Genomic DNA, 12,811 nt, shown 5'->3' with positions numbered 1-12,811 from the left:
TTTTTATGTTTGGCCTGCAGTTAGAGCATGCCCAGCAAGGGCAAGAGGGCATGGCCTGTTGGCCTACAGGGTATGGTTAACCCTGCAGGAACAGAGCGGGGTAAGTACTCTCCATCACAGAAGGAGATGGGCATGAGGTTAGGAATCTTGGCACAAGAGGGGTGATGGACAGATATGAGAGGTGTAGAGGATGCAGATGGAAGGAACGTCAGGGTTGGGCCAGTTGTCAACTAGATGCTAGGAGAAGGAAGGGGGAGATGCAGATATGGAATCTGGATTTGTGCTTGTGTTGGTGGGAAGGCGATTGGAGTGGAGAAGGGAAGAGCACTAGGTAGAGCTGGTGGAAACTGTTGATAAGGAACTGTAGCCAAGGGGGGATCGAGGGAGGAGGAGAGTAGACACTACAATGCAGAAGAGGGGTTTGAGGAGACCTATGAGTGAGTGGCAGATAGGACAAGATTTAGACAGCATAAACGGGAACTCATAAAATCAATGGAAATTAGTTGAGCAGTCAAGTGAGAGGGGAGTAACTGTGGTGGAAGATAATTATGAGATGCTCAAATGACACTTGAGTGAAAGTAGGAGCTGAAAGATGTGACAAAAGGGTGTTGGATGCATCTGAGGACTCAGAAGCAGGAGGCAAAGAGGATGGTGGAGAAGTGAGGGAAAGTTAGAGATTCCCAATCAAGTAGTACATTGAAATTAAAAAAAAAAAAAGATCATTACAGTTAAAAACGTACAGTAAGATACTAGGGTGATTATCATAATAAACCCTACAAATAAAAATACCTTCACTTTGTTTCTATAGATATAACTACTCTAGCAGCAGCTAACTTTTTTTTTTTAGATGCCTTAGTATCTGTGATTCACACTGTGGTGTATAGATCTATGTAAGATTAAAAACTCTGTGCAGCAGGGAGGCAACCAGGAATTAAGAATCATAGAATATCAGGGTAGGAAGGGACCTCAGGAGGTCATCTAGTCCAACCCCCTGCTCAAAGCAGGAGCAATCCCCAACTAAATCATCCCAGCCAGGACTTCGTCAAGCCTGACCTTAAAAACCTCTAAGGAAGGAGATTCCACAACCTGCCTAGGTAACCCATTCCAGTGCTTCACCACCCTCCTAGAGAAAAAGTTTTTTTCTTAATATCCAATCTCAATTTCTCCCACTGCAATTTGAGACCATTACTCCTTGTTCTGTCATCTGTTACCACCGAGAACAGTTAGATCCATCCTCTTTGGTAGTTGAAAGCAGCTGTCAAATCTTCCCCCCTCCCCCCCCAATTCTTCTCTTCTGCAGACTAAACAATCCCAGTTCCCTCAGCCTCTCCTCATAAGTCATGTGCTCTAGGCCCCTAATAACTTTTGTTGCCCTCCGCTGGACTTTTTATTTTTTCCTATTTTTCCAGGTCCTTCTTGTAGTGTGAGGCCCAAAAATGGACACAGCACTCCAGCTGAGGCCTCACCAATGCCGAATAGAGGTGAATGATCACATTCCTCGATCTGCTGGCAGTGCCCCTACTTATACAACCCAAAATGCTGTTAGCCTTCTTGGCAACAAGGGCACACTGTCGACTCATATCCAGCTTCTTGTCCACTGTAATCCCTAGGTTCTTTTCTGCAGAACTTTTGCCTAGCCATTCGGTCTCTAGTCTGTAGCAGTGCATGGGATTCTTCCGTCCTAAGTGCAGGACTCTGCACTTGTCCTTGTTGAACCTCATCAGATTTCTTTTGGCCCAATCCTCTAAGTCTAGGTACTGCTGTATATTATCCCTATCTTCCAGCATATGTACCACTCCTTGTAGTTTAGTGTCATCTGCAAACTTGCTGAGGGTGCGGTCCACGCCATCCTCCAGATCATTAATGAAGACATTGAACAAAACCTGCCCCAGGACCAACCCTTGAGGCACTCTGCTTGATACCGGCTGCCAGCTAGACCTGTTGAGCTCTATCTAGCCAGCTTTCTGTCCACCTTATAGTCCATTCATCCAGCCCATACTTCTTTAACTTGCCAGCAAGAATACTGTGGGAGACCGTATCAAAAGCTTTTTGCTAAAGTCAAGGAATAACACTGCTTTCCCCTCATCCACAGAGCCAGTTGCATTAGCCTTGCTGCATAGGAGGTAAAATTTGGGGAAACACTCCCTTTCATCCCTCCAGTGTCTGCAGCTTTGGCTGATGGAACGTCAATAGTCTTCCATGCAGGTTCCTCTGGATTCCTGCTACATGAAAGCACTGACTGCTGCATTCATCTTCTAGTAAACTGTTTTCTTCTGTGTAACCCCCCCATCTCCCACCCCTCCCAAAAAAAATGTATAGGGACTTTGTCACTCTCAGACATATTCTAGTTCTGGGCTTCAGAAGTTCTCATGTCTTCTACTGAAAATCTCTCCTAGCTGTATAAACATGTTTACTAGGAGTTCATACTACATGCCCTATTCAGAATAATTTCAACATGCTGTTGCTACACACTTATAGGAACATTTGGGATGTTATGGTTCTTGATCTCAGTTCGGAGTCAGAATCTGCCCCTTCCAATACCCATGATTTTTGTGTAGTATGGTAACCGTTTCATCTTGGAGCTGTAGGCCTTGGCTACTCTTGCAGTTGTGCAGCACTGGGAGTTACAGCTGTCTTCGTACAGCTGTGTAGGGAAAGCGCTGCAGTGTGGCCACATTTGCAGCGCTGTTGGGAGTGGTGCATTATGGGCAGTTATCCCACAGAGCACCTCGTCCCATTTTGGCGCTGTGGGTTGTGGGAAGGGGGTGGAGTGTGCAGGTCATTCTGCTTCCTGTCCCAACACCCCGTGATGCATTGCTTCAAATCCCAGTAATCCCTGTTTTTCCGTCCACGTTTGGCGCCATCTTGACTCTCTCAATGGTTTCTATGCAGCGCAATTTCTGTGGGAAATGGAGTCCAAACTGCTGAGGAGTATGCTGATGAGTCTTGCCAGCACATCACATTTGGCAGTTGAGCTATTCCTTATGATCCAAAGTGATGAGGAGTCTGATGATGATAGCGAGTCACCTGACATGTATGACACGAAATTGCTGCTGGCATTCACGGAAATGCTCAGCACTGTGGAACGCCACTTTTGAGCTTGGGGAAACGAGCACTGAGTGGTGGGATCACATCATCATGGAAGTCTGGGATGACGAGCAGTGGCTGCAGAACTTTCGGATGAGAAAAGCCACTTTCATGGGACTGTGTGCTGAGCTCACCCCCACCCTGCGGCGCAAGGACACAAGATTGAGAGCTGCCGTGCTGGTGGAGAAGTGGGTGGCTATTGCAGTCTGGAAGCTGGCAACTCCACAGACAGCTACCGATTGGTCGGGAACCAGTTTAGAGTGGGAAAGTCGACCATTGGGATCGTTTTGATGCAAGTTTGCAGGGCCATTAATCGCATCCTGCTAAGAAGAACCGTGGCTCTGGGGAACATGCAGGACATTCTCGATGGCTTTGCACAAATGGGTTTCCCTAATGCAGAGGGGCAATTAGATGGGACGCATATTCCTATTCTGGCACCACCCCACCTAGCATCCGAGTACATTAATTGGAAGGGCTATTTCTCTATGATTCTCTAGGCGCTTGTGGATCACCATGGGCGTTTCATTGACATGAACACAGGCTGGCCTGGAAGGGTGCATGATGCACGCATCTTTTGGAACACTGGCCTGTTCAGGAAGTTGCAGGCAGGGATTTTTTCCCCAGACCGGAAGATCGCAGTAGGGGACGTTGAAATGCCCATTGTGAGCCTTGGAGACCCTGCTTACCCGTTAATGCCTTGGCTCATGAAACCGTATACAAGGAAGCTTGACAGGAGCAAGAAATGGTTCAACTACAGGCTGAGCCGGTGCCGAATGACTGTGGAGTGTGCTTTTGGCCGTTTAAAGGGGCGCTGGAGATCTCTGTATGGGAAGCTAGACTTGGGGGAAAGCAACATCTCTGCAGTTATATCCGTGTGCTGTACCCTCCATAATATTTGTGAAGGGAAGGGTGAAACATTCAGTCAGGCATGGACCTCCGAGATTCAACGCCTGGAGGCTGAATCTGCACAGCCAGAGAGCAGGGCTACTAGAGAGGCCCAGCACAGGGCTTCAAGGATTAGGGATGCATTGAGGGAGGAATTTGAGGGTGAAAACCCAACAGTAATGTTTGGTGCCTTGCACAGGAGTGAAGTGCAGTGATTACAATGTTAGTAGGAATCTGTTTTTCCTAAGCTGATTTGCAGTGCCTGTTTCTTTCCTGGGCTACAGTATCTTTTTACTTTCTGCAATAATAAAGACTGTTTTCAAAGCCAAGAATTCATTTATTGAAAAGAAAATAACTTTCTTGACACACACAACATTTTCGAAACCTAAAAGGGCAGGGGAGTACAGTGGTGAACTGTACAGTCACAGGTTTGAATGTGTGCTGTCTGGAGTGCTGTGCAATGACTGCTGCACTTCAGGATGCCTATACTGCATGGTGATGGGGGTTGAGTGCAGAGGGTAAGGGTCGTAGTTCTCAGGGCTGGTTGGTGAACGTACAGTATTGGAGGCAGCTGGTGATGGTGGTAAGAACGTGGATGCTGGGGAAGGGGGTTTTGAGCTGACACGGGGGCACAAGTGAAAGAGCTTTGGTGCGAGGGTGGCACAGTAGTGCTCTACCTGAATGTCTCTGAGCGCCTGGATAGAGTCCGCTTGCCATGCCAGGATGCTTATCAGCTGCTTTGTGCTTTTCTTCCTGGCCGCTGTTTCTCTCTGGCGGGTCCTGCTTTCTTTTTTGCTCCAGTCCTGCAGTTTTTTATTTCTCTCTGGCAGAGTGATCCATAACTGCTTGCAGCAGGTCGTCTTTGCTTTTTCGCAGCTTCTTCTGGAGATTTTGGAGTCTTTCAGCTGTTGATAATACAGGCATCCAAGAAGTCAAGGTTGCTTGTAGAAAGGCAAAAAAGGCAACAGTTAACAGAGGCAGCATTGTTTATATCTCAGACAGTTATTCCCACACAGTGAAGGAGTTTACAGTCTTCACTTTAGTATAATTTTCCCATTCCAAAGAGAGCACACACAACCCACAGGAGCTCCGAAATGGTGAGTGAGGGGGACTGATTGATTGCTTTCCCCAACACACAAAAACCCCAGTACAGCCCAGAAGCAGACAGCTTCAGGGGGCACCTACACTGAACAGTCTCCCAACATTTTCCACAGGAGTTGATCCTGCAAGATATCTCGCTGCTGTGGGTCACCTGGGAAGAGCGGGAGGGTCTTCTACAGCAATGCGGATTCCGCCCTGTCCCCTATGCAGCTTGCCTGTGTGCAGCCATGGTCCCCCCACCCCTCACAGCACAGTGGCGCGGCCGCGTTAGCCTGACTGGGACAAGGACCACAGTGGCTCTCCCTGTAAACTTGCACAAGCGCATTGCCCACGCTCTGGCTGAAACTTTTGAAGAGATTACCGAGGCCGATTACCGTGACGTGATAGACCACATCAATGGGCTATTCCACATCTAGGCATGCATGCATGCAGCCCTAACCCACCCTCCTCTCCTAAAACATTTCCATCCTGAAAATACAAGCCGTTTACTGGGAACCCGCTCCTCTGCTTGTCCTTCACCAAGTACCGGCTGCTGTAACTGGCTACCTTCCTCCTGGCTTGAGAAGAGCTCTTGGCTGCATGCTTCCTGGGACTCCGGGGTGTCTCCCCCCCATCCCAGTACCCTCACTCTCGATTTCCTCCTCCCCCCCAGCTCTGAACTGTCCATCGTGGTCCTTGGATTGGCGGTGGGGTCACCCCCAAGTATCGCGTTCAGCTCTTTGTAAAAACGGCAGATTGTGAGGGCAGCACCAGAGCCGCAGTTTCTCTCATGGGCTTTGCAATAGGCATTCCGCAGCTCCTTCACTTTAACCCTGCAGTGCAGCGCGTCCTGGTCATGGCCTCTTTCCATCATATCCCTTGATATCTGTCCATAGGTATTGTAATTCCTACGGCTGGAGCGCAGCTGTGACTGCACAGCTTCCTCCCCCCAAACACTTGATGAGGTCCAGCAACTCGCCATTGCTCCAAGCTGGAGCTCGTTTGGCTCGTGGAGGCATGGTCACCTGGAAAGATTCACTGATTGCACTCCACACCTGGCTGAGCAAACAGGAAGGGGATTTTTAAAATTCCCAGGGCATTTAAAGGGCGTGTCACCTGAGTCCAGGGCAGTAGAGTTCGAACTGATGAGCAGAGTGGCTGAACAGGCATTCTGGAATACTTCCGAATTTCTCTGGAGGCCAATAACAGCGCTTTTGGTGGCCACACTGGCAGAGCAGTGCTGCATCACCAGCGCTGCAGTCGTTATTCCCCAGGCAGAGGTAGAGTACAGCTAGCGCTGTATCCAGGGAGATACAGCCCTGGATGTGCCTTGCAAGTGTGGACGGTGTATTAGTTGCAGTGCTGTAAACCCACCACCAGCGCTGCAACTCTCCAGTGTAGCCAAGCCCGTAGTTAACTTGTCAGTATGCTTCCCATTTATGTATAAGAACTGAGAATCTTTCACTACAGGTTGTACCTTGCCGATACCAAATTCTTTCATATTGAAAAATGTCCTGAGACTCCTTTCTAGATTCAAGCAACAAAGAGTCCTGTGGCACCTTATAGACTAACAGATGTATTGGAGCATGAGCTTTCGTGGATGAATATCCACTTTGTCAGATGTATGTAATGGAAATTTCCAGAGGCAGGTATAAATATGCAGGCCAGAATCAGTCTGGAGATAACGAGGTTAGTTCAGTCAGGGAGGATGAGGCCCTCTTCTAGCAGTGGGGGTGTGAACACCAAGGGAGGAGAAACTGCCTTTGTAGTTGGCTAGCCATTCACAGTCTTTGTTTTAATCCTGAGCTGATGGTGTCAAATTTTGCAAGTGAACTGAAACTCAGCAGTTTCTTTTTGAAGTCTGGTCCTGAACCATCAGCTCAGGATTAAACAAAGACTGTGATAAGGGATTTACCTCTTTCTTCTCCTTCTCCCATTATAAATGTTTTTGTTAGGGAGACACTCCTTGGATATTTTACTCTTCAGAAGATGAGAATCTTCACTATCCCACTAAAAGTCTGTTCTATGCTGAAAAATTTGGTGCTTGAGCTCCTTAGTGGCTGCTCTGTTGCATCTCCTGCACTAGGGCTCACAGCTCCCAGCAGTGCATAGATGTTCCAACTACTGTTTGGGGTAGACTTGCTTTGAACTGGCTAACTCACAGGTCTCAAAATGTAACTTGTTAACTGGGGATCATCACTGAATGGGTGCATTTCTAGTGGTTCCTTCAAGGATCAGATCATGGCCCTCCACTATTCTTTCAAGTCATTGGTAGTGTTAAATAGCTATAGTGTTTGTTTTGCTGTACAGGAAGAGGGTGTAACTATAGCACTATATTCACTTCCAAAAAACTTTTGTTAATGCAGAATTAAGGTAGTCAGTGGTATTTTGTGCCCTTCCAGAACATTTAAGTTCAGCAAAACACAGACTTCTAAAAACTAGGAAATACAGAGTTACGATACACATCCATGCAACCTTAACTCTGTCCTGTTGGAGTTGACTGGAGCCTCTGGGGATTATCTGCATGCACTCCAATTACAATTAATATATTATATGTAGCTGTATGGATAGTGGAGGGATTAGCTGGAGCAGCTTGTCAGAGCTGTGATTTTGTGATATGAGGTGATCTTAGGGGCTGTGCCTCTCTCTAGAAGTGTGAGTCCCTGTCCCTGACTCCCATGTGTGTGATCAAAGGAGAGAGATGCATAGAGTCATTGGGCTGAAAGAGGCCTTGAAGTCCTTAAGTCCAGCCCCGTGCACTCAGGCAGGACCAGATAAACCTAGACCATCCCTGACATGTTTGTCCAACTTGTTCTTAGAACCTTAGTGATGGGGATTCCACAACCTCCCTTTATAAGCGTGTTCCAGAGCTTAACTTTCTTTATAGTTTAGATATTAGGAAAAACTTTCTAAATCTTCTTTGCTGCAGATGAAGCCTATTACTACTTGTCCTAGTCTGGTGGATGCGGAGAATAATAGATCACCATCTTCTTTCTAACAGCCTTTGACATATGTGAGGTACTTAGCCGAGACTTTCAGGGATGTGGTAGAATGGTCCCACACCCAGCCTGACAGCCTCTGTGCTGCTAAGGAGGATGAAAGTCTCGGGGAAGAATAATATCAAGCTGGATTAGAGGATAACAATCCTATAGTTGGAATCCGCCCTCCAGATGTCATGATAGCCTCTCAGACTGACGTGGGAACCCATTGTTAGGAAGAGCCAGGTAACAGTGATGGGGATTTGATTATTGGACTATAGATAGTTGAGTTTGTGATGACTGGGAGAACCGTGTGGTAAAATTACCTGCAGGGTGTGAAAGTTGCAGATCTCACAAGACATCAAGACAGGCTTATGTGCTGGGGAGGAGTTCAGGTACCTGCTATGCAACCTTAACTCTGCCCTCTTTGGGTGACCCCCTAATACACATATTTGCACCTGCCTTTGCTTTACAGGAGCTATCTCTTTCAGATGACCTGGGACCATCAGCTTGTGTATTATCTGACCTGTGTTAACTGCCGGGATTTTATTTTTATAATCCTGGTTTACACTGTCTAGCTGGGTCTCTTTACAAATTAGGTAATTAATTGTTTGGGGCAGAGACAGTATCTCGGTACCATACCTAGTACAAGGGGCCCCGATCCTAGCTGAGGGATTTGGGCACTATTGCAGTGTTAGGGTGTTTTTGTTTTTGTTTTTTTTGGTCTGGGAATATTTTTCTGTATGTTTGTCAATGCAAATGCTCTGGGTTACTGTTGCCGTGCCCCATGGCTATATTCATTCATCATTGCTCTTTCTCAAGGAGAGGACTGTGCTGGGCTGCTCCCTGTTTGAGGAAAACTCTAGACTGGAATAACATTTTAAGTTCAAAGTAATTTCTGATTTGTCTGACACTATCAATCTTCCTTTGGAGTGTTTTCCTGCTTTTGGCTTCCTAACTGTTTCGCACCACTGGCTTCCAGTCCATCTGTTACTGGCAAATCTGATCTCAATTGTGATTTGACAGAGCTCAGAAGTGTACGGACTCCAATAAAAATATTTAGCACTAAAACAGCCTTTTCATCTTCAAAGGTGCTTCATAAGTATTAACTCCACCGCACCACCCCTTAGGAAGAAGAGTGGTGTTTTCTTGTTTTGCAGAGGTAGAAAGTGAGCCAGAGTGGTTGGGTAACTGTCCCAGGCTGCAGAGGAGTCCAGATGGGAACTTCTAGCACATCACACAGTGGGTTCCTGATTCTGATGCAGGTCTCTGGGGGCTACTGTATTGCAAATATTAAATCCTAGTCAGAGCTCAGCACCAGGTTATGATGTTGCTCCCCACAAAACCATACTCTTATGTTCTCTGATATAGTTGTGCAGAGGCCGCTGCGTTGAAATGGAGAGGATTTTCCACTAGTTTACTAAAACACTCAGTGATTGGCTGCCTCCTCCTTTCATTCTAGTTGATGGTATCTGTTCCAGTCTCAAGATCAGGAGCCTAACTCTAGATGCCTTTAAAAGATGCTTAGTCACCTTTACCTTCTATCTTTAAAGGAAGAGACTGGTCCCTTAATGTATAATGAAACTTATATCAGCAGTTTGAAGTGATGGGACATCAATGAATTATGGAACTTCTCTCACCTTCTGACATGCCACTGTCTGAACAGCAAGCAGACATTTCTCTGTTTAGTGTGTATTTGACTGATAAATATACTATGCTCTGTATTTAGGCCACCAGTAGAATATCTTGTTACTTCCATCATAATGAACACTGTTTTGGTTTCATGTTAATGTTTTGGTTAACGCCTTTACCAACTTCTCCTTGTCTCCCCTTGTTCTGTTTCAGATGCATCCACTGGGACTGTGTAATAGCAACGATGAAGAGGACTTGTATGAATATGGCTGGGTAGGAGTGGTGAAACTGGAACAGCCTGAGTTGGAGCCTAAACCATGCCTCACTGTTCTGGGCAAGGTAAGGGTAAAAATGACCACCAATGTTTTAGATAAATGGAGCTTGCAATTCTGTTTCTGGAAGGGGATAGCCCCCTCTTGTGACAAATGAGAAAAACTGGAGGAAACTTTTTTCCCCAAACAGATCCTTTCTAAGGTTTCCCATGGGATATGGCACTTGTTCCAAGCTTGAAAAAGGGCATCTAAGGTATGAAAAATGGCTGGGGGAGAGGAAAGATTTGGGCAAAGTAGGCCATTTAGCTCAAGGAGGAGTTTCAGCAAAGTATTGTGCTCTGTTGGTGGCGGTCTCATTGTGGTTATGTGGGGGGTGCATAAACTGGGGCAGAATGGGGAGATTCATGGACTCCAAGGTCAGAAGGGACTATTGTGATCACTTAGTCTGAACTGCTGTATAACACAGGTCATAAAACTTTTCCAAAATTCCTGGAGCAGATCTTTTAGAAAAATATCCAATCTTATTTCAAAAATTGTCAGTTTTTGGATAATCCACCATGACCCTTGGTAAATTGTTCCAGTGGTTATTTGCTCTTACTGTCATCAATGTATGCCTTATTTCCAGTCTGAATTTGTCTAGCTTCAACTTCCAGCCACTGGTCTAGCTTTTTCTGCTAGACTGAAGAGCTTATTAAATATTTCTTCCCCATGTAGGGTCTTGTAGACTGTAATCAAGTCACCACTTACCCTTTTTCTTTGTTAAACTAAATATATTGAGCTCTTTTTTGAGAATTTTGTGAAGACATAAGGCATGGAAAAATTTAGCAGATATGTGCTAGCTGGGGGTTAATATGAAAGATGGAGGGAGAAAGGGACCAGAAAAGACCTGGGGCAGTGTCCTGGTGAAAAGTCCAGCACTCTACTGCTGGGGAGTGGGTAGAGTACTGGGAGGTTTATGTCCCTGGGCCCTGCTCAGGGACTCAGTCTCTTGTACCAGTCTTTGGCTACTAGCTGCTTTCCCAGCCTTCTCTGGCAGATGGAAAGTGGGAGAACCCTTCCCCTCCCTGCCCCCCCAAGACCAGGGACTCTGGATTATTTGGGTTGTAGGGGGAAGGTATCTTTGACTTTCACCAGAGGTAGAGAGTTTCTTTGCTGCTTCTCCACCCTCCTGGCTACTAGAAAATCAGGAGGCTCTTTTGCTATTCTATCCATCCCCAATCTCTCTGTTTCCATGAGGGTGTCTGAGCTATAGTACCCTGCATGGTTTCGTTTTTGTGAGCTCTCCTCTCCAGAGGATAGCTACAGTGGCTCAGCTGTAGCTCAGGGCTATAGCAATCCAGCAGCAGCAGTACTATAGAATGGACTGGATTCTTGGCAGTTTCGCTACAGACCAGGATTCTGAATAGGAGCCATTAAATTTACCCATCCTGTTAACTTCATGTTGGCACTGGGCAAGGCACTGAGCAGCAACTGGGGCACTAGAATTACTCTGACAGTAACTTTAGACTAGAAGACTCCAAACTCTGTGTCCTGAGTTCTGCTATCCTGGTTCAGTGTCCAGCTCTCTTGATCTTCCAGCCAAAGTCCTGCTTGACCATTTATACTCTAAGATTAGTGTTTTTCAAAGACTAATGTTTAAACGAGATGACATTATAGATGCAGTTGGAAGTGACACCTAGTTGAGGTTGCTTAATGCTTTCCATTATGAGACCTTGTTTTACAGCCCTGGCTGTCTTGAATCTAAAAGTTTTTTAAAAGCTTCAGCAAAAACTGTTTAGCATTTCCAAGAACAAGGTTGGGGAAAAAGAAAAGCTTAGCCCATTTTAAAAAAGTTCTTGCAATCTTTTCATTGAGAACTTCTAGTGCCTCCATGAATTGGATCAAGGACTCGAAATGTGATCTGTGGAGGATGCCATGGTGTCAGAGATGCCTTTGTCATCCCTGTGAAGATACAACCAAATTTAGCTGTGTTTATATGCTTCTGAAAATCACCATTTCTACATGATCTGTAGAGATTTGTTAGGGGTGGGGAGCAAAGTTTTCTGAACATTCTGTCTGCACTGAGCATGCTCCAGTCCAGGATTGTAGATGTTGAGCAGGACTTTCCTTGCATTGATTCTGCCAGCAGCACTGCGATCATGTGGTGCAAGACACCAGAAGTAAGAATAGAGAGACTTAACTTTTTTGTGCTCTCAGTGCTCCCTCTGCAGGTGCCCAGGCAGCATGGACGAGAAAGGGAAAGCATCCTGACTCAAATGCAGTGTTTGAGGAGTAGGTTTGGTTGGGGACAGTCTCTGAGGGATGGGAGCACGAGGGGCTATAGCCCCTAGAGAGTGCTCTTTTCCAGAACTTGAAACTAAAACCAGCATTTCAGAGTCCCGAACGTTTCTCTGCTGTTTAGCAAATAGCTGTGAAAATTACTGGCAAAGTGTGAATCTCATCCCGCTCTGGTGTCAGGGCCTCATAGAGGATAACAGCCTTCTACTGGTACCAGTCATCGTTGGCTCGTGATATGGATTAAAAGTTTCCTACTCTACTGATGACCCACGTGGAGGTCTGTATTTGCTCCATGTCATGGAATTTTGATTTTTGTTTTTTATAAAAATTTAGGAAGTTATATACAATTAAACTATATTAAGGTTGAAAAGTCAAGCACTCAAACTTTTAAGTATCAGAGGGGGTAGCCGTGTTAGTCTGGATCTGTAAAAAGCAAAATGAGTCCTGTTGCACCTTTAAAGACTAACAGATGTATTGGAGCATGAGCTTTCGTAAGTGAATACCCACTTCGTCAGATGTATATAATGGAAATTTCCAGAGGCAGGTATAAGTATGCAGGCGAGAATCAGTCTGGAGATAACGAGGTTAGTTCAATCAGGG

The 12,811-nt window shown here is 45.9% G+C and overlaps 1 protein-coding gene across 1 annotated transcript in view; it reads left to right on the top strand.

The window, feature by feature from the left end:
• The window catches only part of ZNRF3 (zinc and ring finger 3), a gene marked incomplete at its 3' end in the record, with an annotated part of 181,143 nt that overhangs the window by 119,841 nt on the left and 48,491 nt on the right, over positions 1–12,811 (top strand). Inside the window, exon 2 of the mRNA XM_030582723.1 lies at positions 9,876–10,001. Within this exon, the coding sequence (XP_030438583.1) occupies positions 9,876–10,001 (126 nt within the window). The remainder of the gene's footprint in view (positions 1–9,875; positions 10,002–12,811) is intronic.

Source organism: Gopherus evgoodei, chromosome 13 (genome assembly GCF_007399415.2).
Source record: "Gopherus evgoodei ecotype Sinaloan lineage chromosome 13, rGopEvg1_v1.p, whole genome shotgun sequence".
Lineage (NCBI taxonomy): Eukaryota > Metazoa > Chordata > Testudines > Testudinidae > Gopherus > Gopherus evgoodei.
Note: the sequence above shows the minus strand (reverse complement) of the source record. Positions and strands in the feature narration are given on the sequence as shown.